The sequence below is a fragment of the Cyphomyrmex costatus genome, unplaced genomic scaffold (genome assembly GCF_001594065.2).
Source record: "Cyphomyrmex costatus isolate MS0001 unplaced genomic scaffold, Ccosl1.0 scaffold69, whole genome shotgun sequence".
NCBI classification, from domain to species: domain Eukaryota; kingdom Metazoa; phylum Arthropoda; class Insecta; order Hymenoptera; family Formicidae; genus Cyphomyrmex; species Cyphomyrmex costatus.
This window is the reverse complement of record NW_017280255.1, coordinates 2,935,418-2,960,210: the sequence shown is the minus strand read 5'-3', so window position 1 is coordinate 2,960,210 and position 24,793 is coordinate 2,935,418. Positions and strand designations below refer to the sequence as shown.

General features: G+C 37.6%; 1 protein-coding gene across 3 annotated transcripts; it reads left to right on the top strand.

Moving 5' to 3' along the window:
* Positions 1-275: 275 nt before the first annotated feature.
* drn (zinc finger AN1-type doctor no) lies at positions 276-24,793 on the top strand. Of its 3 annotated transcripts, none has more exons than XM_018547990.1 (4): positions 276-783; positions 20,304-20,777; positions 21,465-21,636; positions 21,708-24,793. In XM_018547990.1, the coding sequence occupies exons 2-4, from the start codon at positions 20,493-20,495 to the stop codon at positions 21,854-21,856; spliced, it is 606 nt and encodes a 201-aa protein (XP_018403492.1). In that variant the 5' UTR covers positions 276-783; positions 20,304-20,492; the 3' UTR covers positions 21,857-24,793. The 3 variants fall into 3 exon arrangements, with proteins under 3 accessions (XP_018403492.1, XP_018403493.1, XP_018403495.1); XM_018547991.1 differs by lacking the exon at positions 276-783 and adding an exon at positions 18,703-19,300; XM_018547993.1 differs by lacking the exon at positions 276-783 and adding an exon at positions 19,587-19,735.

The window sequence follows — 24,793 nt, the reverse complement described above, 5'->3', positions numbered from 1 at the left end:
AGAGACACGATTGCCAACTTGAGATCGATATTCCCCTTAGCGATCAGCAAGGTTTGTCGAGCTCGTTGATTGGCTGTTGGTTGAAATGACGTCGTGCAATTTCAATTGTTCTCTAGTCGTTGACCAATCGGCGCATCGATCGTTTGTCCACGCGAGTATCGTTGTGTCGGGTTGTCCATCTATACGAGTCACGCGTAGTCCGCGATCCCCACTCGGGCGAATTCGTGGTCATTCGCCCGCGTACGGCACGCTCGGGGTGGAGTGTGGAGGGGAGAGAGCAAAAGAGATCTAACTTTACGTCAGTCACATCAGCAGTATTCGTTCTCGTGCCTAGCTTTGGTGGTCTACTTCCTCGAGTAGAAGTGCAATCGACGAGAGAGTTGGGTGTGAAGAGAGTTTCGCCTCCGGAAAGGACCGTTCGCGCCGTCGTCGTTTACGTTAGTAATTGTCGTCGGTAATCCATCCCCGCGTAATTCCTTTCGCTCCCCCCCTGCGTCCCGTTTAATTACTCTCTTCAATTCTTCCGCTCTGTCCTACCTTCTCCGCCTCCTGTCTCTCTCTCTCTCTCTCTCTCTCGCGTATAGCCTCCGCGCGTATTGTGAAACAGTGTGAAACAACGAGGTGTGGGCAAGCAGTTCCGCGAACGAGAGGCGGGATTCATTTGCGAGCGCGAGTGGCCGAATGTTCCGCTGAGAATTATGTGGAATAGTGACGCAGAATTGGGATCGGTCGCGCGTCAAGTCAGCTGACATATTGCGCCCTGCTGCACCGCAACAGCCTTCGGTAAGTGTCGCAATCCCATGCGCGCTCTCTACCCCGCGGACCACACAGCCACTACCCCGAACTCCACCGCGGACTATTTTCGGTCGGGGATAGCCGTGAGAGAAGACGGGATGACTATATTTCTCTCCTCCTCCTCCTTCTTCCCCTCTCCTAACCCCTCTCGGACCGTCGTCGTTGTCGCTCCTCCACCGCCTGGCGTTTGCACGTACATCATTGATACATGTTCCCCGTGCGCGGAGCTCGTTTTCTCCGCTCGCGTGGCCCCTCGAGTTACCGCGCCGAGTTACGTACGCGTAATTATCTCCGATCCGAGACGGCGACCGAGGCCCCGGGAACGGCCGCCGCCGCCGCGCCGCGCCGCGTCACGCCGCGCGGAACGGCGGCGACGGAGGACGCGACGCGTTTAAGTGGCCGCGTCGCGCGAAAATGCGAGCGGAGAGACGGACAAAGGAACGACGCAATTTGCGGGCTAAGTGCGTATTCAAGGATGGGAAGCCATGGCCCCTGCGGGTGTCCGCTCCGCCGCCACCGTTGTGCTCTTTGCATGGCGCGTGTGTGGCTGAGACCTCTCTTTCTTTCTTAACCTCTCCTTCTTCCCCACCCCGCGCTATATACGCTCTCTTTTTACGTACGTCTCTCCTCCTCCTCCTTCCCTCCCCCCCACTCTTTCCTTTCTCGACCGTCGCCTCTCTTTCTCGCTGTCGGTCTTGCACGACGGCAGCGCTCCGATCTGATTCGAATAATGCGTACGCTAGACGTCACGTCACACCACAAGTGCTCTATCCGTTATTACTTATTCTCCGCGCGCGCGCGCGCGCGCGCGGAGAGGACGCTTTTCGGAAAAGCGAGATACCACCTATATAATTCCAACGAGTCGAACGCCACGCGCGATATAGGCATACGTTAGATAAGAGACCTCTCTGCGCCGCTTCTAATTTACCTAGCGCGCGTAATTCTTATCTATATAGTCTTCTAATGCCACGCAAGATAGGACGCCGTTGCTGTGTGGAGTTTCGTTCGAGTGGGTCTCTCTCCGTCCAGAGTACAGCACGGAAGGAATCGATTGTGTATCTTGATAGACAAATTGTAGTATCGATTTAATGAAATTATAGATTGTATAAATGTGTTCCGATGAATGTAACTCTCGTAATTTTTCATCTCGTTTGAAGGTACACAGTCGACTCTCTTCGTTCCAGCAATATTGCAACGTTCCAGGGAAATTGCCAGGAACCAGCAGGAATATTGCAAATGTTGCTGGAGTCGCTGCTGCTCCTGCTGCGAACTGCTGTATACGATCAATTTTCGGTCAATTAACGTCCAGACGTGGATGCACTTTTTACGCGGCGAAAAGAGAAAAGGAAAAGGAACGTCCGTTTTCTGTAACGGGTTCGTGACGCATGCCGGGTGCGTTTACGCGCTTACGCCATTTCTCCTTGCCTCTCCTTTCTCGCTCTCTTTCGCCGACGTACTCCCCCCCCCCCCCCCCCCCCGCGTGCGTCCTCGTCGTTGTTTACAATCTTTCTGACTCGGGCGAGAGTCTCGGTAAACGCGGAATCGCGGCCGCTCCGGCCGAGAGCCCCCGGACTGGTTGCCCTCGGTGATCGAACGGAACTCTCTCGCCGCGTGTTTCCCAGCACACGCCTCTCCCGCGGTCTTATCAAGAATAATTTCTCGTATCTGCACCGCGATACTTCCTCTCTCGCGTATACGCGCGCTCTACCTGCCTCGATCTGCTCGGCTTTGACGCCAGCCGCTCGCGCCCACGTCATTACGCGCGTTTACTCTGTCTCCATACCTCTCTCTCACACACACACACACACTCGTATGTTTTTTATCTTACTCTCTCATGCCTGTTTCTATCCAATTTAGTTTGATTTTATTCTCGATTCAGCTCATCTTTGTCTAGTTCTAAGAATTATGCTCATTTTTATCAATGCAGATTGACTTTAATCTCGGCTTAACTTGTTCTTTATCTTTTTCTAGTTCTAAAGATTAGAAAAAGATGAACAGTAAGTTGAACCGAGATTAAAGCTCATCTATGTTGATAGAAATGGAAAATAAACATGCATGGAAAGGATAATTTTGTTGAAGTATATCTAAAATTTTAGGTAAACACGGATCTGAAAATAATTTTCCATCAAAAAAATAATTATATTGAAAGTTCAAGGTGTTTAAAATGTCAACATTTTTTTAAGCATTGCCATCATGCTCGAGCGTTTAATGCAATTATTTTGACGGTTCAACAAAATTATTTTCAAATCTCTGTATCAATCTAAGTTTTCAGCAAAACTGTTTTTTGGTATATATTTATTATTTTATATCTGCTAGTAATTTTATCTTATATTTTTCATCGGAAACTTTACCTATGCATGTACTTTTTATGTCATGTTTGAAGAGACTTGTCTCAGTACGTTTCATAAATGACTCACTCTCTTTCTCTTTCTTTCCCCTTTATCCTCTTTTTCTCCTAAGCTTTTCTTCTTGGATTTTCTGAAATGAAAGATTCTCAGAAAGACTGATTCATACTCAACTTATAACAACGTGAACTTTTTAATTTTTTTAAGCTCCTTTCTATCAATGTAGATTAACTTTAATCTCGATTTAATATATTCTTTTTTTCTTAAATTCTTAGAACTGGGAAAAGATAAAATGTTAAATCAAGATTAAAGTTGATCCATATTGGTAGAATGAATATTATTGGTAGAAGTGAACCAAAAGAGCGTGAGGCTTAAAAATTAAGTATTAATTGTCCGATGTATATTCATTACGAATATACATATACATACCTATCTACATATATGTATATGGATATCCATGTGAAAAAATAAATGTGACATTTTGTGTTGAATAATGTAAACAGCATCTTATTTATTTTATATCAATACTTGCGAATTACTGAAAATTTCCGAAATGTTTCTTTTAATTAAAGTTGAAACAGAAACTTTAGTTTCATTTCCAGTATAAAGGCTAGTTTCTAGAACTATTGTGTATCCACTATACAAATGCTAGAGAACTAATTTAAGAAAAGTAATGGTTATGGCCTCATGACAAGGCGCGAGAGTGCAAATCATTGCGGAGTTATCTAACACTGAAAATTAGAGACAACGTCGATGCATTGAGCTTCAGGAATAGAGTTAGGTAACAAGGGTCTTTTTTTTTAATTATATTGAACGAAATATTTTTTCTTAACAGAAATTCAGTCTCCAATGAAGCTAAGATGCCAGAAGTTAAAGATGAAGACTGAAGCGGATGGGGATCTCCCGCGTAGTTTCCGCTAAATCAAATCCATCGTAAAACGTGAAATTTCCTAGGACCTCCCATGATGTTGGAACGTCCTGTGCGAAGCCGCTTATTTTTGATACACTCGATTAGATGGCACGCCGGACGAGTTTAATAGACGCTCCTCCTTTCCTCAGTGCGTTCCTGCTTTCAGACACGTCCGCGGTTTAATATCGCCGTTAACGTCAATCGCGTAACTCTTTCGCTGTATCTTGCAAGCATTTTTTCATGACCATTGTAACGGACCGTGAGCGTTAATGAATTCCGCCTCCTCCCTGTCCTCCTATTTATATCTATAGATATAGATCGATATACTCTATGATCTAAGTTTATCTATTACACCTTACCTTGTTTTATTACGTGCGTCTCAATATATGACCACTTAATAAAAATCATACTTTATATTCTTGCCTATTTGCATATCTCTGCCACGCATATCATGTTTAAAATTCTCTGTCGTCTATTTTCTTATCACATTTTATATATATATTACATATTAAATTAAATATTATACATAGGTAATTTTGTAAGTTTTTTCGCATTTTTTATATTAACTATATTCGCACACATTTGTAAGTTTCATTTTTTTAATAATTTCTGCTAAAGTATGATTCCATTTATAATTACAGAAAAAGTATTGTAACCATTTATCACATTCTCGGGGAATTCGGCATTAGATATAAATTGCACTTTTTAAATTTAAATTAATTTTTAATAAGAATAATTAAAAAATGTAATCTAGTCTGTCATTATATCGTATTAATACTAAATAAGGAATCTTTTATTTAAAAATGAAAGTATGATATTTGATCACATTTATATTCACGAGTGACAGTTGCAGTTAGTGCGTTCTAAATTTACCATTTCATCTTGTTATATTCTTTCAAAACATTGCTCAATATAAAATAAATATATTTTTTAATACGTCTCTCTTCCCTTTTTCCTTCCTTTCTTATTCTATATGCTCTGCTTCCTACAAAATTTTGAACCTCATCTGCAACAGAGTGAAAGCGAAATTACACCAAGTTCAATGCAGTTGTCACATATTAATTGTAAGAATTATAATACATGAAGGAAGGTGAAACTTCTCGATCATCCTCTAATGCTACATTTTTAATGATTACTAGAAATAATTTTTATATGACACTAAAAATTACTCTCTAAAATTTTCATAGTGAATCTCATTCTGAAGAGTGCAAATCCTTTTACAGATCGAAACTTGAGTTCTTTTTTAACACTGACTTAATTTTCACTTTTTAAAGTGAGATTCCACTCCAAAGAATTAAAGAGTATTTTAATCTATACATGTTTACACAAAATTAGGACTACTAATCCTGTAATTTGGTTGAACAATTAACATTAAAATAATATTAAAATAATGTTAAAATATATTGGCTTTTTTATCATTTATAACTGATATTGAATGCTTCTTCATAATTTGTTCGTTCTTTTTTAGTTCATAACTAAGATTATGCATGTAAAGAAAAATAATGTTAGGAGAATCGGATAAATTTGTGCGTTCTGAATACCCGATTCTCCAATTGCTACTCTTGATTGATACAAACATGTTGTAATATATGCAGAACATTATGCAATTATTGCATAACTGACGGCATCTGTCAAAATAAGCGAAATGACCAAGTGAATCAACATAGTTAATCTTTATTAAATTATTTGTCATTTGTTCCTAAAATTAGAAGATATTTGGAAAAAGATGGATAGGAACAAATTGGAGTAACTTAAACGAGTTAGTAAAAAGATCATTAATAATGGGATTGTAGAAATCAATTGGCTTCAAAGTGAAATGTATACAGTGAACAATTTACCGATACGAATTAAGGCCGACTGCCCTTGTGACCTATATTTCTACTTGTAAAGTGTGTTGTATTATGAAACGCACAATATCCCAGACGAGCTATTATACTTGATGCATAGCTATAGCTAACAGTTGCTAACTAAATGTGTAAGGACTTGCTTTGAGAAAATAAGTGAGACTTGAAATTTTTTATATATCTTCATGGTTAACTTGTGTCACCAAACTATTTAATTCTTGTCCGCACATCAGTCCTCGCAAGTGTCCCTGCTTTCAGGTAGAGAAGACGAGAATCGAGACAAAAAAAAAACCCCCGGTAATTTTGAAATAGGTAATCGAAGCATTCGCCACGCTCCGTTTGCCCCGCACGCCATTCATTCAGAAAAGTGAAAAGCCAAGACTTCCGAGTCTACATTCCGGCACCTGAATTTCGAAACAAGGAATTCCACTGCGTGATCTCCCCCCCCCCCTTTCTTTCCAACTTTTCGCATAGGCTCGTGATTATTACCTGCGATTTACTTAATATTTAATTTTTGCGTCTCCTTGCATTCTCTCGGCTATTACACGCAGCGGCGTCGTCCATCGCACGCACACGCGTCAGGCGCGTGCGCGCACATTGCGCTCCGTCTGCACGAACGATAGACTTAAGGGACTTGTGTGTGTGTGTGTGTGTCTCTTCTCTCTCGTTTCTCTTTCACTCTCTCCTTCTCCCTCTCTCTTTCTCTTTCTCTCTTTCTCTGGGACAATGTACTCTCCGTGCTCACGCACGCGCGCGCGCGTGTACGTGAAAGCTGCGGCGAGGTCGTCGTGAAGTTCGATGCCTGCTCGAGAACAGGCGGGCAGGTAGAGACGCACGGGGATGACCATTCAAAAAAAAAGAAAAAAAGCATCGCCGCTCTTATTCACTTAAGTATCGGCAATGGGAATCGCTTATCGGCGGGCCACGACGAATACCGTTAACGATAATCAAGCGATAGTCAGAGATTTAATTAGCATAGATTCTTTTCTAAATTTTAATTTAATTATAATAGTAGTAGATTATTTGTTTCTAAGTTAAAGCTTAGATTAAAGAATAAATTGTATAAAAATATCGAAAATACAGTAATTTATGTATTATATTTTTTTTATAAAAAAATATAATTATTAAAAATTTGATAATCAAGCAGTATCAGAGACTTAATTAGCAACGAGCCTTTTTGAATATTGTTCTTAAGTTAAAACTCTTACGATTAAAGGGTGATATCAAACAATTGATTTTTACATCGATATTTAAATGAATAATTGTATAAATATCGAGAATATAATATAACAATGATTTATATTATGATATTTTTAAAGAAAATATAATCATTTATTTGTTCATTGATATGTTCTACTGTTTAGAATATCGAGATTGCAATTCATATGGAAAATATTATTAGTTATAATATTACATTGTGATACTTTTGTCATATCGATACATGTACTATTGTTACACTCGTTATACATATATAATATGATCTATTTTCCAATATTAATACTTTCTAACGATGTTAATCTTTTCAAGCATCCGTGGTTATTAACGACGGTGCTATCTCGCGTCGTCCAGTTCCCGCTGCTGCTGATGGTTTCCGGGTGGATTTCTAAATATGCTGGCTATTAGAAATTTTTCGCGCATATCGTTTGATAGCGTGGCGCGTCCTTGCTTGTCACGCATGCGAGCGCGGCGCTATGGCGCTCGCGTTCGAGCTACGAAACGTTATATGAATCATCATCTCCCGGTCGTCGGCGTGAGTGCGCGAAAAATGCGGGACGTCGCGAATGCGCGCGCACACGTGCACGCGTTCTTTCCGTTCCGTCGTGCGTTTCCGCGTGCGCGGGATCTATTACAGCGATGAGAATAAATCTAGGCGTCGATCCCCGAACGAATCTCGAAATTCTCCCGAGTTACAATATACGAATCGTGTTCACGTAAATGTAGTGAATTATTGAATTTATGCGTACTGGACATACCACAGCGTTTTAGTCTATTCTTCTATAAGGGCTTTTCATTATCTGGCTGTTTTGATTCGACTTGACCTTACTTAATCTGATAATATAATATAAAAATTGCGATTTTCTAGCTATGACAAATACAAATGTTTTGCAATGGTTAATTTTTCAGTTAATTTTACGCTGGTAAAACCGGCCTTTACGAGTAAATCATAAAAAATTGAAATCGTATACAGTATCGAAAGTGTGGAAAATAATTATTAACTGATCAATTTCTTACGGCCTTAAGATTTATTGCTCTATTTTCTATTATAAATACGGCGTTAAAAATGAGACAAGTACATATTCGAGTGTTGAAAAGAATAATCGAAGATTTTAAATATACAAAAAGTGCAGACAACGCAAACGGAATAGCTACTATTCAGCTGTATCACTACATATTATACAGTAGCGATAGAAAAACCGCTTCGATTTCGATTGGAATTGCTATTAATTCTGTTCGTATATATACAATCAACAGTTGTCAACGGTCTGATGATTTCGACGGAAACATTTTTCTATGATCTACTATCATACTAGACACGTCTTTTCGTTGAGCCGTACTGTTGCGAATTAGGCTCGATGAAAAGAAGGAGCCTGAAAATGTTCTGCGCCTTTCGTTTCGGTATGATAACGTTTACCGATACGCGTTAATGCATTGCAATAAGAAAAAAAAAAAAAGTCATTCTAGGAGCAGAGAAAGCCGATCTGGATAAAGTGTCGATGCTTTTTCCGTATCTGTATCCATGATCTCGTTGCGCTCGAATTGCATCGTTCGGTTGTTACACACGGGAGTATGGTCGCTTTGACTTTGATCGACGAATCCTGGATGGGTTTCGCGAGAGAAATTAGTTCGAAAAACTCATTTTGTGCGTTAACGCTTTCTACGGTGAATTTATCGTTCGCATTTTCTGAACGATCGGAGCTCCCGATATTGAAAATAAGAAGTAATGCTTGTTTCTGTCTACTTGGAGCACAAATAGCAGGTGCTCGCGCACGGCGGCGTTCCGTTGTGTAATTCCACAGATTTGAAGACTAGTCGATTCTGTTTTCTTCGTCTATTATTGAATGGATGCAATCTCTGCGCGAACGGGGTAGGAGTTAAAAATGATACCAATATATTAGTGTCCAAAGCAACATTTTTAGTTTCGTGGTCGTTACCTGCTTCTGTTCTAAATTTAGTTCTTACATACATGGCAAGAATTGGAACACGTCATTTTCTTGGATAATTTCGTGAATTCAAAAGTGCGCAAATCTACACTCTTTCATATTAAACGAGAGAGAGAGAGAGAGAGAAAGACTAAAATTTTGCAAATTTGTAATATAAATAAGTGCTGTTTTCCTTCTTCTTTTTTTTTTATCGCGCAATGATATTTTCATTTTTAACGGAATGTTTCTTATGATGAATATCGGTTAGACTTTTTTTGTATGTTCTTAAACGAAATGCCATTTACAACAACTAGATTGAGTTGGGAGAGGCTCAGGGAAATTGATATATAACCTACTTTTTATTGTTGCAAACGCATAAGAATGATAGGTATACGCTTTGTGCAAAAATAGAATCCTATTCTCATTAAATTTTCACGTTGGAATTTGTAATACATTGAAATTGTGTCACAAAAGTGGGTTAAATTTTGTTAAATCCCGCGCATGTTCATTGTCGGCTGTGGCCCGCCGAAGAGGAAGGCGGAGCTATATCTTCAAGGGCTGTGACTCGACCGAGCTCTTCCGAAATCTGAGATATTCCTGTATGATAAAGACGGTGGCGCCTGAGCCCGTGCGAGCTCGGCTAAACGACTTTGCGAAGGTCGAACGCAATCGTGCAACGTTTGCGGCCGTTGTGGGAAAGGTCGTTTACTCCTTCGAGTAAATAAAGCTTCTCGAATCACTAGCGGCGAGTCTTCCGCGACTGACGCAGCTGCACTATTTTTTTTTTTCGATACATGGTATATATACAGTTGTTTACCTTCGAGGCCCGCGGTTTCACTTGCGCAATACGAGCTTAACTTTAATCTCAGTTTAACTATTTTCTATTGTTTGTAATCTTTTTCAAATTCTTAGAATTAAACAAAAAAATAAACATACTTAAACTGAGATTGTGAGATTAAAGTTAATCTTATATTTTAGTGGAACCAATTAATATAAAGTAGTTTAAAGATGTATCGAGTTGATAGGCGAAGTTCTCAGAAATACTTGAAAAATTTTTTTAATTTTATAATTGCATTTTTTTTTTTTTTACCAATATTGTATGTTATGTTCAGTTTGAATTAGTTATACATTTGTGAAATAGAGAGTACATGAACTTTAAAACTTTTAAGTATCTGGACAATACTTTTTATTTTCTTTCTCCAGAACAAAGTTCTGTAGAAAGGTTAATTGGCATCAAAGGAGCATATTTCTTGTTTTGAAACGGTCCGGGTAATACTGACGTTTTACAGTAGGCAACTCGGGCAATGTCAACACTATCCATTATGCGGACTTTGCCTGTAACATATATAACTAGAAAAAAGTATCTAATGTATTAAGAACACTATTTTAATTAAAAATAATTTTGTCGATCGACAACAACACTGAATGAAATAAATATCATCTCACATTTTAACAAAATATTATTTGCTTCATTAATACTGTTGTTGAATTAAGATTACTTTCATTTAAATTAATGCTGTTAATACGTTTTTTCGCGTAATTTGAGCGATTTCTATATTTCTAAATGCACGGCGCGATTTTACGATCTATAAGTCATCGAGCTTGATGTAGCTGTGCTTTTCGGCTAATTCGAAGTCGCCCTCTTTCTTTTGGCAGAAAATTAAATGGATGTTATCCTTCGTCGCACCGTCCTAATTTTCTTTGCCATTGTCGCCCACTTCGTCCTCACATCCGTACGAAGGATCTCACTTGGTTCGTTATACGTGGATTCGATCGATACGAGTTCTCGCCCTCCGCAGCTTGACGTCATGCTCTTTTTATTTCAATTTATTAAAATCGACGTTAAGGTCGCGCACGCGTTGCACCTTTGATAAACACCGCGGAGTAGGGTGGAAACTTAAAAAAAAAAAAATAACGCGATCGAATTTCGAAAGGTAAAGAGTTACACATCCGGGGGGGGGGGAGAAGACGTTCTAGCATGACCAGCATGAATGAAGAAGCGTGGCGATCGAGTCATCGCGTCATGTGAACTTTACCATGACTCTCACTTCATACGTTTCCCCTTCCTTTGTCCCACTCTGTCTCTCTTTCTCTCTCTTTCTCCCGCTTTTCCTTGGAGCGGATATTTGTTTTAAACTAGCGCACGTTGTTTACAATTTATGGCAAAGACGTCACAGCTCAATCATGATAATAACGTGACATGATAAGAAATCCTTATTGTCAAATGATGAGGCTTATTTGATCTTTTAATCCTATTCAACAAATGTGAGAATATTTTTGTGTCACACATATGGATCATATAGGAGATAAAATCTACCGTAAAGATATATTTGGGATTCTCATGGGTTGATTCGTAAACAAAAACCGTCCGTTGATAAGTAATCGGGAAATCGCGAGTGCGTCATTCACATCATGCCTTATCCACGTCGCATGAGTCAAATGTGCAGGCACGCTGTAAAAAACGATTGAGATTAGCGATTCATTCCACAATGAAGTTAGTCGAATACGAATAACTACGTATTGACTACATTGTGTCACTTTTCAAAAACAACTTTTATGAAAAGGATGAAAAAAATTGCGTGCTTTATCTTAATGGAATTTTATATTATTTATTACTTATTATTGTGCAAAGAAAAAAGTATATGAATCACGAGAATAATAATAATGAAATAAGTTAATTTATTTTCTTAAATATCTATATACATTTAAGCTCAATTGATAACAGTAAAGATTACATATCGCTCACGGAAAGAACGATTTTGTTAAAATATCTAAAAATTTAGCTAGATGTACATATAATAATTTAGAAAATAATTTTGTCAAACCATCAAAATAATTAGGAAATCTCAAGCATAGTAAACAATATTACAAGAAATTTTAACATTTTAGCAACCAATTTGAGCATAAAAATAATCTTCTTACATTATTTTTATTCTCATGAATCAGTAAAACAATTTCTAAATTTATGTCTAGTTAAATTTTGTATTATAAATACTTGAACAAAATCATCCTTTCCGTATTGATAGAAAAATGACATGAGTAAAAAAATTGGCATTTTTGAGACAGTAAAAGAAAATCGATCCTAATATATTCTTGTAGAGAAGCGACATATTTGTCAACGTATTGCTTATACAGAAAAGTGTCAACTTCGATATAGGATGAAATTTACATAATCCTACGAGGTGGGTTGTAGCTCGAATTTTGAAAACTTAAAACATAGTTTTAAAGAATACAATTTTAATACGGTTGAAACAATTTAATTGGAAGTATAACATGAAAAAGATTATAAAATTAATATATGCATATTCATTATCCTAATTAAAACGCTCCAGTTAAAAAATGTTTTTAAATACTGACAATGAGTATAACGGTACCAAAAGTTGCTAATTTTGAGAGAGTCACTTTTCATAAAAACATAGCGATATGATTCTTACTTTTCTAACATTGTAACCTAATTTGGCTTCAATGAAAATAGAAAATATCAGATGCTTGAGATAAATTTACCGATAATTGCATATATTATTATCGCTTTCATACTTTATCGAATACGACGAATTGAACAAAAAGAGAGTCACAAGAGGGAATGTTAAGTTACAAATATCTAACAAATGAAGTTGCGCGCATATTCGGTCATATTTGGGGCAAGTGCTTATTCCTATTCAAATTCTCTGTTTCACATATAACTGTTGATTATTTGAAAAATATTATTCTTATTTTATCAACTTCTCGGTTTTCATTTCCAGAATGACGCACTTGGGTATGGTATACAAAATTTAACTCGATTACTACTTGTAACTTGCATAAAAATGAACACTATTGTAAAGAATGTTTTCTTCATCAAAACGTCAGATGTTAAGGAATATAATGGTATTAAAAAACATATATATATCTTTATTAATAAAAAAGTTATAAACAATGAAAAAAGCATTGGAAATTGGACATACCATATCCAAAGTGACACTGAAAAATTCATTACCACTACATTACATATTATTGCTATTTAAAAAAAAAAATGCATATGTCAGACTACGAAGTATTACTTTCAACTATTTTGATCACTGCTATTTCTCGAATACCAATAGTCATGATGCGCGAATAAATAATGGACAGGATGCACGCGCCCCGAATACGCTTGCAAATTTATGTGTTAAGACATTTACAATCCCCTATGTACGTACATATATATAGATATAGTTTCAGGAAGTAGTTGGAAAGAAGAGAAAAGATTTAATTTGTCTTTCTGCGCCGCTCACTTTTGTTCGCCTCGGCCTTGCTGTGGCATTGCCTCTTTCCTCATTGTGACGAAGGAGCTTCCCAGCTCAGTACTTATAACCGATGACGATGTAGTTGTGACGTCGCTAAGAATAATGTTAAAGCTATTGTCTCGTAAATCTCAAGAATTATCGCGTAGGTAAAATGATTATGAAGATTCTCAGTTTCAAGGAAAACTAAGAAAATCTATAGATATACATGTATTGTTTATGTTGTTTGAAATTTTTATAAATTTTTGTACTTCTAAAAAGATAAGTATATATATTCGAGCATTGAAAAAAGAGAAAATAAAGATTCAAATGTGATAACTGAAGCAACACAAGCAGACCTTTACAGTGAAAAACATTTTTTGTTGATCCACTCAGTCCTTATTAAAATTTTGTGTTAAGTTAATAGTTAGCATTTCTTAGTGTCAAAATAACACAAAATTTATGAGTAAATGAACGAATAACAAAAAATTATATGTTTTAAACGTAAATTTAAAGATGAATGAATAAAATATGTGTTGATTTGGCATATCGTGAATGTTAATTTACTGAAAAAATATGCTTCTATGATTCATTTACAAACTGTATCAATATTATCTTTTTTGTGTTTAATTTTTAATTTTAAATAATATCTATGTTATCCTCAAATATATTTATCTCATATTAAATAAATATGAGTGGATTTTTTGGCACACGTGAGGTGTATTTTTAATATAAATTTTCCAAATTATAAAATAATATATAGATATAATAAGGGCGAAGAGCCAGTAATATAAAGACAGTTTTAATTCAAATAATCATAATATAAAAATTATATAAATAAACATACGTTTCGACTCCAATCAGGTCATTTTTAATGTTACAAAAATTAATAAGAATCATTAAAATCTGAGTTAATATAAACGCTTAGTTTAACTAAGTTACATAATTCTTTCAAAAAATAACAAACTTCATTTTGATTCCGGATATATCCAAATTATATAAAAATCTGAGAAAAATCAACTTCTAGGACTGTTCCTGAAATATAACTCTCGATTGTGAATTCGATAAGAAGTAAATAAAAAAAATTAGAATAAATAAGAATAAAGGAGAAGACGCGTTGCAGAAAATGTTGGACCAGTTATTAATTAAATGTCATTTCATTTTCTCTCTTCACTTGCGCGTTGTTGTTTTACCCATTTGACGTCATATCGACGTAGTATTGCTGCTGTCAAAATTTCACACGTCGCGTCCGTGTTGTCGGTCGGGTGTTCGACGGAGAGTACAAAAGTGGGGTGAAAGCCCGATTAAGTTGGTTCGCGGGTCGAGAGTGGAGGGAGAAATTACTTTTCGACGGATTGTGCAAAACTGTCGGTGTTTACTCGCGTCTACTTGGCGAGCACAAAGCGCTGCACGATAATTTCGGGTAAACGGAGCAAACATCCTCTCTATAAGAAATTCACGACCTTTTTCGCATAATGTTTTAAGCGTTTTTTTTTTTTTTTTTTTCATGTAACGCTTATCAATTCTTTCCGTTAATAATTTTTCTTTCGAGATATGGTTTGAATTCCATCCAAGCAACTGAATTATTCGAATACGAATTGAATCTCAAATAGCAAGGTGACGTTTTAATCACGTCTTATTAATGTTCATCATTAAGATGTTGTTAAGAAGTCACCTTGCGACTTTGGATTGAATCACGCGGTTGATTATGTATCTTGAAACGAGGTGAAAGTAAGCGAATGTGTGTATCGGAATATTTATAATTTTATTGGTCGATACTTGATTGACCAATAAATGAATTTACCTTACTTTTATAATTTTCACTTCGTTTCGAGATAGAAAATCGATCCTCAGGGCTTACTTTCTTAAATCTGAATCGCATACGTAAATCTCTGTAATGTAACGTATTTTTCAACGCGATATTTTTCGGAAAAAAAGAGATCCAGATAAAATTCGATTTATATTTCAGTTTCTATGATGATTACAATCCGAACTATTTGAAACTTTCGAATCTAAGAAGTTCGAGAATACTAATTATATATCGATAATATTATAAAATCATTTTTCTCTCTGATAGGTAGAACAAATAGAAATCTTTATATATTAAAATTTAACTTAACAATAATTATTTATGTTGTTAATTAAAAATTATGTTTTAGCGCGATTCGATTTGAGAAAATTTTATCGATGAAAGAGAGGGGGAGAGAGAGAGAGAGCGGAGTGCTTTGTCACAGCTGCATCCTCGCTCGGAGGCGAGGGAGTCATTCGAGAAGCGCGTGTTTGGCGATCAGAGTTTGCTCGGCGGTGTTTGGCGTAGGAGATATCGTTTCCGTGGCGGCGCCACGGAATTACGCGAGCGCGAGGCACGACGACGGGCGAGACTGAAATTAAACGTCGAGTAATCGCGCCGCATTAAAACTCGTTGTCGTGCCACCTGTCCCGGTCTCCTCCGTCGCGCACCGCGTAGGAGCGTGCATTGGAAACACCTTACGCCTTACGGAATACGGGAAGGTTTGATCGGCGGGTCTGGTAGTACTAGAAAGCTCCGCGCCGGGGCGTCGCGGGCGCGCGCGTGTGCCCCGTCCCCTCCCCGCCGCCCCTCTCTTAGCCATTCGCTTTCCTCGCGTTATCGCCTCACTTGAGTGCCGTCCGCTGACCACCGCGGCGTTTCTGCAGCAGCTATTCCGATCCCGCAGAGATCTGGTGCAGACCCCCCTCTTTTTATATAGCAATTTCAGTTCTCTGTCCTCACGTGCAATTTTGTATGGCAATTTTTTTTTTTTTGTTCACCAAGTTAACGCGATAGAATTGCTCGGGAGATAAGCTTCTCTCGCGCAATTAAAGGTGAGGACCCCCGTGTTGTTACGATGTGTTTTTGTTTGTCAGTCGTTAAAACTGAATTTTGGTGTTACGGAGAGTTTAAAAATGACATTTTCCTGCTTGTGTACACATACATATATTACGCGCGTTGCAGTAATCTATATTAAGGAATAGTGAACTTTGACAATTCTTGGTTAAAGCATTTTATTTATGAGAAAGTACGGTCATAAGTCAAATCTTTCAATATTCTGATTAAAGTGAGCACGCGATTACGTATGATCACGACAGCTAAATTTTATGTTGCTTGAGACTTATCGAAACTTAACGAAAAATTTTTATGTTTATATCTGATGCAATTAATGCTAATGTTACTCAGAAAATATTTTGCTCTTTTCACAGATTTTAAATCGTGAAATATGGTCTGCGAAATAATAATTTTACAATTTCGAAAGTCAGAAATCATCCCGAGATAAATTCTTCGACGCATCCAGTTACATTCATCTTGAGAAATTTGAAAGTCTTTTATTTGAAGATCCGCCTGTATTTAAATATTGTCGCATAAATATACTTTGCGAAATATACACCGAGGAAAATGTTTGGTTGGAAGATGGACGAAACAAAAGAATTTAATTACATCAATCAGAATTTCAATTAATCCAACTAGACATTTTTCTCAGTGTACGTCAGAAATTTTAATGCTCAAATGATGGAATTGCAAAGTTCTTTCTTTCCTTCTCGCGGATTTAAATTATCCTTCATTTTATCTTCTAAAGATACTAAGCGTGGCGAATTATGCATTTCAGTTCGGCGTACTTATAATTCACCCAGTTATTCGATATCGATAGAAAACTCGTCAGACATTCGAACGTACAAGCATATGCTTTCAACTACTATTTTGGTACGATTCTATATACCCGTTCTAATAACTTTTTTCCCGATCGAGACGGTTGACCCAATTCTTAACCTCCTGCGACCCGATAGGGAAGAGGTACCATTTGATTCAAATAAAGATACTCTTTATTCGAGAACTGCTTTAAGCAGTTGAATTTTAATGAGATTAAATTGTATAGTCTGATCGCCCTTTTCGAAAGTCTTCCTTCATTTTTGGTTTATTTAAAAGCAAACGGTAGACTGAGCCTCATTTTGTAAAAACGAAACATACATTTTGTTTTGGAAAATAGTATTTTCTCCAATATCAGAATGTCATTTTAACTTTAGAATTAATTTTCTCTGTGTTTTTGCGAAACGTATAGGTTTAGTCTCTTGTTGCAGCGAACCTTTCAATTCTATTCACAAATAGTTGACGAACGTCATTGTATAATCGTTTATTATAATATAGAGACAGGTCTTTAATATTATATGTATATTTTAATAATTAAAATCTTGGACTTTAATATGAGGCTATATAAATACACAGTGTTTTATAATTAAAAATTGTTATACGAATTCAAACAAAGCTAGATTCTCTAAATTAATCTTCAATTAATCATATCAGTTCTAGAATTGAGGTCAGACTCTCTGGGACATTCTATATTAAAGATAGGTACATGGAAAATATATATAGATATATGGCTATGTATGTGTTTGAATTTTGCGAAATTAATTTTAAGAAAAAGTGCTGTGCTTCTACTCGCTATAAATTCACAGTCTCAACTTTTCATCAACTGTGCTCGAAGGATAAATATCGAGCTTTAAATATTGTATCTCCACACGTAATTAAAGTCTGAATCTGATCGTAATGAGAGAATTTGTGTCACATTCAAGTATATTCTCATTTCCTTTTCAATTAGAGAGCAAAGCTAATAATACAGCAAATCGATGACCCAGCAAGCAATTTAATGTCTTAATCTCTCGTTGAAGACAGAAGGAAAATCTGGAAAGATTTACAGAACTGTTTTGTCTGCGTATGTAAAAAAAGAAAAATGTTCGATGTTCAATAACTTTTTGAATTGCATTTCATCCACTTTTGAACCAAATGACACAGATCCTCGCATTTTTAGACCATTTTATCGATAACGTGATATACTCGTGACATATATTCTCGTAGTCGTAAAATCTTTGCTATAAAAGCGCAAAATTTATCTTTACGTAGAATCTTCAAATAGCACGCGCGGCCGACAAGAGTGTGTCGGGCGAGTGTGTCAAAAAGTGGACTTGCCCCGCTTTTTTTTTTTTTTCTTTTTTACGATTCGCGACATCAATTGAATTCAATTGGAGAGCCAATATCGCTCTCGTCGCCGGAGGAGCGTTCCGAGATCAGCGGGCGCCCCGCTCTCGCGTTAGAATCGCGCGCCGCATACGAAATCGTGGGAAGCGATCGACGATGAAATTTTCGCCGAAGGAGAGTCTGTGCGGGAGAAAGCGCAGCGCGCGGTAGTCCCCGGGGCGGTACTCCAGCAGCAGCTCCAGCAGCAGCAGCACCAGCACTACCAGCCGAGCGCGTGCTGGCGATGGCGAGCGGTTGAAGTTCCGCGTATCCACGATCGGCGCCGCTGATGCGCCGCGCCGCGCCGCGCCGCGCCGCCGCTGCGGTTGTGGCAAGTGGCAACCGCTTGAACCGCCGCCGCCGTCGCCGTTCACCGCGTCAGCTTACCGCCGTCGCTTACGCGTCCGCCCAAAAGCCAGCGGAGCAGGCAGCACAGCGCGCCTCTGCTGCTCTGGTTGCCTCTGCGGTCGGCCGATCGCCATCATGAAAACATTCGCCCGTCGTTATCGTTATTTCGCCTCCGTCCTTGCGGGCTAGCGCGCGGATTGGAGGTGATTGGAGGTAGTATCGCGTCGAGCGCGTCGGGGAAGTCTGGCTCCGCTCGGCACGGCCACGTTACAACGCGAGCCACCGCGACCCACCGATTCACCACGGCTCGTTGTCCGTCGTCGTCGTCGCCGCCGCCGCCGCCGCCACGGCCACGCACGGGGCCAACACGAGGCGCGAAGGCTGCTGCCCTGGCTGCTGTTCTGTTTCGTCGGTGGTGGTGTCGATTTCGTGTGCTGCGCGAAGTGCGCCGCGGGAGGATTATAAAACGAGGGAGAGAGAGACAGCCATCGCGACGTGGGAAAGAGACAGGCGATTCTCTCTCGACAGTCCTATTGTGAGCGGGGTGTTCGCGGATCGCGATAAGAGGATACGGCCGCCGCCACTTAAATGCCTCGCACAAATTCCTACTCCATGTTGTGCATCGGTTGCGACACGGCTGCGTGTTGGAAAGTGAGTAATAGTCGTAACGCGCTGCTACGCGATCACGCCTTCTCTATATCTCGTCTGACGTCGTTGACCATCTCTCTCTCTCTCTTTGCCCCTGGCTGCTTAAGCCGCCTTATCGCGCGGAACAAAAGGGAAGGAAAACGAAATATCAGATCGCCAAGATGACGTAGTAAAAATTCCTAGGAATTGTGCTTCCCCTCTTCCTCTCACCCTCTCGCTTGCTCCCACCAGAATTCTCGCCTTCTCGTTCTCTCTCTCTCTCTCTCTCTCTGTCGCTCATGTTTGCTCTCGCGGTCGTAGTATCGGATCTCCTTTTGTTGAAATTTCGGTTATTATCGAGTGCCTCAGCGTGTCCACAACTCCAAGGGCATGTCTCATTAAGAAGATATTTATGTTTTGACCTTGCATGGCGCAGCAAGCAGGAGAAATTGTTAAGAGGTTTCCCATTTTCTTGCCAGTACACATTGTGTTATCCAAAAGTTTCAAAAATTTGCCTGCTTTTCTTCTCTTAAACACTCATCATGATTATCGTCCTAAAAACGTCATCGTCTCTGGTGTTATTCTTGTTGGTCAATTGTGTGGTCCGTGTTTATTTCTTTGTCATAAAAAAAAAGTCGACATAATGTAATATATTTTGTGAATCAATTGTTGTTACACCTTAAGTTTAATATTTATCAAGTGCAATACTCTTTGTGATCTTTAATTGTAATTTGGCTTTGTCATTCTCGTTTATAATGTATTTTAATTTTCAATGTACTTTATATTCTCTCAATACATACTATTTATTGTTGATGTACAAAATAATTATTTTATATATTTGAATACAAGCTGTATAAGAATTAAATTTGTGGGATGATAATGTTCTTATATTTGCATATATTTTAATTAAGCTTTTATATATTCTTAACTTCCTTATATTATCTATTCTTAAGCTTTGTAGTATAAGATATTGACTAGTATTTTATTTTATATTCTTTGTTTAATTGCATGATTCATTTGTAAACAGGTGAGTACATGGTGACACACGGTTGCAGAGGAGCAATTGGGAAGAGAGCCGCAGCAAAGGACTACACCTAGTTATCCTACACCAAGCTGACTGCAACTTTCCACTGTTTCTCAAGGCAGTGATCGCAACTAGGATATAAACAGAAGTTTCCTTGATTTACGAAGAGTGTACACTAATAAAAGACGAGTTATGGAACGAGAGTCTAATCCTATGCAAGCTCTGTGTCGCAGTGGCTGTGGATTTTATGGCTCGCCAGCTACTGATGGCCTTTGCTCCCTTTGCTATAAGGAAAATCTAAAAAAGAAGCAGCAACCACCAGTGTCAGCTGCCACCGTACCAACCTCACAGACTGTCTCCAGCAACGCTGGCACGTTGCAAAGCAGTTTTGGTAGCCCAGCAGCTACAGGAACGACGGCCCAACCTACCATTCCTACTATACCTCAGTCAACGTCGGATCTACCCAGTCCTAAAGAAGTGAGTATCATCATGTCTTTTTCATAGCTATTCTGCACAAACGTAACACCTTTGTTCTTTCCATTAATTTGCAGAAAATAGCGCTTATAAGCAGTCCTGAACCCACAAGGTCGTATACATTAAATTGTTTTTAGTCTGTAAAACATATTTGTTCAAAACAGCAAAAGGAAAGAATATAAGAACTTGTTTGCGTTAACTTTACAAGACATTAAACTGCAGCGTATACTTATAGCTTCTTTTGCATTGTCTCATGATGTGAACATTTTATTTTATACAAATTCATGGACTGTAGAGATAAGAAATTATATAATTATATTATCTACAAAAATAGATTATCTATATTTCTAAGAGGGAGTGATGCAACGTATCTAATTGAAACATTTAAATTCTGATAATAATTATGATGAAAAAATTGATTGAACAATCTGTTTTATTTGTTACGTTTATGACTTTTCTAAATGATAGGCATTTATACCTAATCAACTGATATAATTAATATAAGGATTTATATGTTTCTGTAACATATGTAATAATGCAATTCTTTCCATTAAATTAAAAATAGGATATTATCAAGAAACTTAAAAGATATATAAAAAATATAATGAAAACCTTTATGAAATAACTATAATAGTAAATGATTGTTTTCATTGTTTTTATATAGTATGTGTTATTATGTGTGTTAATCAGGTAAACAGAGAAGATCAGGAAAATGAAGTAGGTGTAAGCAGTGCAGTAGCTGAAGGTTCATCGGCGAGTAGTGGAGATGTAGATGATTCCTTTGATGGCAAAGAGACTGATAAAGAATCTAAGAAGAAGAAAAATCGTTGTGCTGTATGTCGCAAAAAAGTTGGTTTGACTGGTAAGTTTCAATGCAATTGAATTAGTTTAGTAATGCTGCTTGGAGTTGTTTTGACAATGATAAACTTTCAGGATTTGAGTGTCGTTGTGGAGGACTATTCTGCGCTGTGCATCGATACAGTGACAAGCACGATTGCAAATTCGATTACAAAGAAATGGGCGCTCAAGAAATTCGGCGCAACAATCCAGTTGTTGTTGGTGAAAAAGTGCAAAAAATTTGAACTATTTAGTGTGTAGTCGTTGGGAAAATGGTTATTATAACTATATAAACAAACAGAATATAAAAAAAACACGCAGAAAACGAGATAAATTATCTGGCAGCTGATTCGCACGTCGAGGGGTGAAACGAGCGAGCGTGTAAGATCGTAAGCGAGTGAGAGAATGAATGTGAGTGAGAGCGCGCAAGAGCGACAGTAAAATTGTTTTGTAGCTGAATGTTGAGGAAAGGTAGAAAAATTAAGAAAAGAAATGAATATCAGACAGAACAAATAAATGAAGGGTTGCAAATTAGAATGCGTGGTGCGCGTGTATGATTGATTCGTAATTGGATGCCAGTGCCATGTAAGTTTCAGATTGTCATCTAGCGAGAGAATTTTAATTGAGAATATACCTGGTTACTAATTGCTGCCAGTTTACTACTATTATTACCTATTATTATCTTCATGATTATTACGGTTTATGATTATTCTATATTATGTTTATTAATTTACTTAAATGGAAAATTCTGCGAAAAAATGAAGCTCGTTTTACGTAAAGGCAGAACTCTTGGTGCGGTCAGTCGGTCCAGGACGTCTTCTTAGGAGTTTTGGTTTGTTCGAGAAATTTTATACATTGCTGTTTCGTTTATATATATCAAAAAATAAAAAATAGGGAATGTTGCTTAGGTAATGGCTGACGTTGATGGGTGATCACAATCTTAGGTTAATAATTAGTCTAATAATTATTAAGTATATTAGTCTATTGATTCATAAATAATGCAATGAAGTATAAGTAGTACTGTGTGTTTATGTCCAATTTCACGTGAATATAACCAGCAATTATTACTCATTAAATATGTTTCAACCTATATTGCAAATAATTATTTACACTACGGCCGCCAATCTGGGATTTGTAAATTATAAACCCCTCTTTAACGTATTTCTTCGATTTCTCTTAGAATATAAATGAATTGTTAATGGTTGAAGTCGATTAGTTTATACTCGTTTTCTTTATTTTTGCTTGTTTTACGAGTTTTGTAGGGTAGCTGCGCGAGGTATTCCGGTGCTGCACAGCAGCGCATAATGTACGAATAAATGATGATTAATAAAATGTCTAGAGAGAGGCCGGGCATTATATATGAACGACGAAAGAAGAGAACTATTAAAGTTTGTAAAGTGTGAACGTATACTAAAACCGTGCGCGAAGGATATTACACTGATAAATTTTATAATCCACGTACATACTTCTATTTTTCTTCTCCGCGCTTAAAACTCGTGCCGAATTTTATTTTCTGTTTTTCGCCCGTAAACACTTATGTATGTATGTAAAGTTATAGCATACACGAAAAGGGTGCTATAGCTGTTTAGCTTTGTTATATTTCTGTAAAACAAGATGAGTGAAGACGATAAAACTGCGCAAACTACGCCTCACGTATAGGTCAATTCCTTGAGAGCTTCATGAGAGTGAGTTTGGGTTTTTGAAGAAAAGAATATTAAAAAAAAAACATTGTGCGATTTCTCGATTTCGCGTAAAACAAAGTAGCAATGTTTTCTTCTATTTTTTCTTTTTGTTATTTTAGGACAAAGCGCTTAATCTAAATTGTGCTGCCGTGCTTTTATTTTTCGTTTTGTAATTAGTGGACTTGTATAAATATCCGCCTAAAAGAAATTGTTTTTGCGTCGCCTCGAAAGATGTACATCAAATATCTTATTATTTTCGATAAATATATGAAGCGTTCTGTTAAATGTGTAATCGTAAGGTCTATCAAGCTTTTTATGTGTTTTTCTTTCTTCAGATTTGAGTAATCAAATGCTCTGCATTAGTTATCCCGTATTAAGTTACCAAATATACTTCACGTGTCGCCGCCGAAAGTACTCCAGCCGCGAACGATTTTCTCCTCGGATACACCATCGTCGCAGCTGAGAGTTTCCAGAAAATTTTTGCGACTTAACGATATCTAGAAATTAAGGCAATCGAAAAAGACTATACTTTCGGTATAATCATGAATAATTCGGGCACGATTTCTCCGCGATCTTTACGGAACGACTTATATGCGCCGACTTCACATAGACAATATATACATATATATACACACACATATATATATATATATACATATATTTTATCTTGTATCAAGATATTGTTGTCGATGAATCTGTTCTTTTTTCCTTTTTGGCGCACCTTTTTAAGAACGCTGATGAGAGAAATCAGAATCGTGTATAGAAAAAAAAAAAAAACGCACACCACGTAACACACGTAATACACATTTACATTTACACATTACAATACATACATACACAGACACCGATTATCAGTAATATCGACGGAATGGTTGCCTTCAGGCCTTCATCCTATTTTAGGCATAGCATATTTTTCTAACGTGTATCGCAATATCGGAATAATCTTGCCTAGCGAGAGCGATCGAATGACCGAGAGAAGAGAAAGAGGAAGAGAGTGATTGAAGGAATGCGTATGTGAAAAGTAGAATTGCCTGGGAGAATGAGGCAGAGGAATGCGTGCGGGAACATAAATGATTTATAGGAGAGACGAGAGAAAGAGAGAAATTGAGAGGAAAAAAAAAAAAAGAGCGAGAGAGAAACAAAAAAGAAGTTTATCAGCGATGATCGTACTCGGCTGACTATATAAGGACGTAACACGATGCTTGTAATTATTACGATTGATATTAGTACGTTTAAGCTATTAAAAAAGTAACATCAACTTTAATATATATATATTATATGATTACAATTACCATCCTCTTTAAAATGCTTTAGACATTTAGGTTTCACGTACGTAAAAAAAAAAAAAAAACAGTTAGTGTGCTATACGCTTTTTCCCTCTTTCCCTCCTTATTCCTCCACCATGTCTCGTCCTCTTTCTTCCCAGGCCCTCACGGACCCTTTTGACAGTTCTTGAAACGTTTATAATTATAGCGGACTATATTTATGTATATTTAAAAA

Excerpts from the sequence above, each read along its gene's own strand:
- drn (XM_018547990.1), top strand. The coding sequence starts at position 20,493 with ATGGAACGAGAGTCTAATCCTATGCAAGCTCTGTGTCGCAGTGGCTGT. Across the intron at positions 20,778-21,464 it reads ATCTACCCAGTCCTAAAGAA|GTAAACAGAGAAGATCAGGA; the intron begins GTGAGTATCATC and ends TGTGTTAATCAG. Across the intron at positions 21,637-21,707 it reads CAAAAAAGTTGGTTTGACTG|GATTTGAGTGTCGTTGTGGA; the intron begins GTAAGTTTCAAT and ends ATAAACTTTCAG.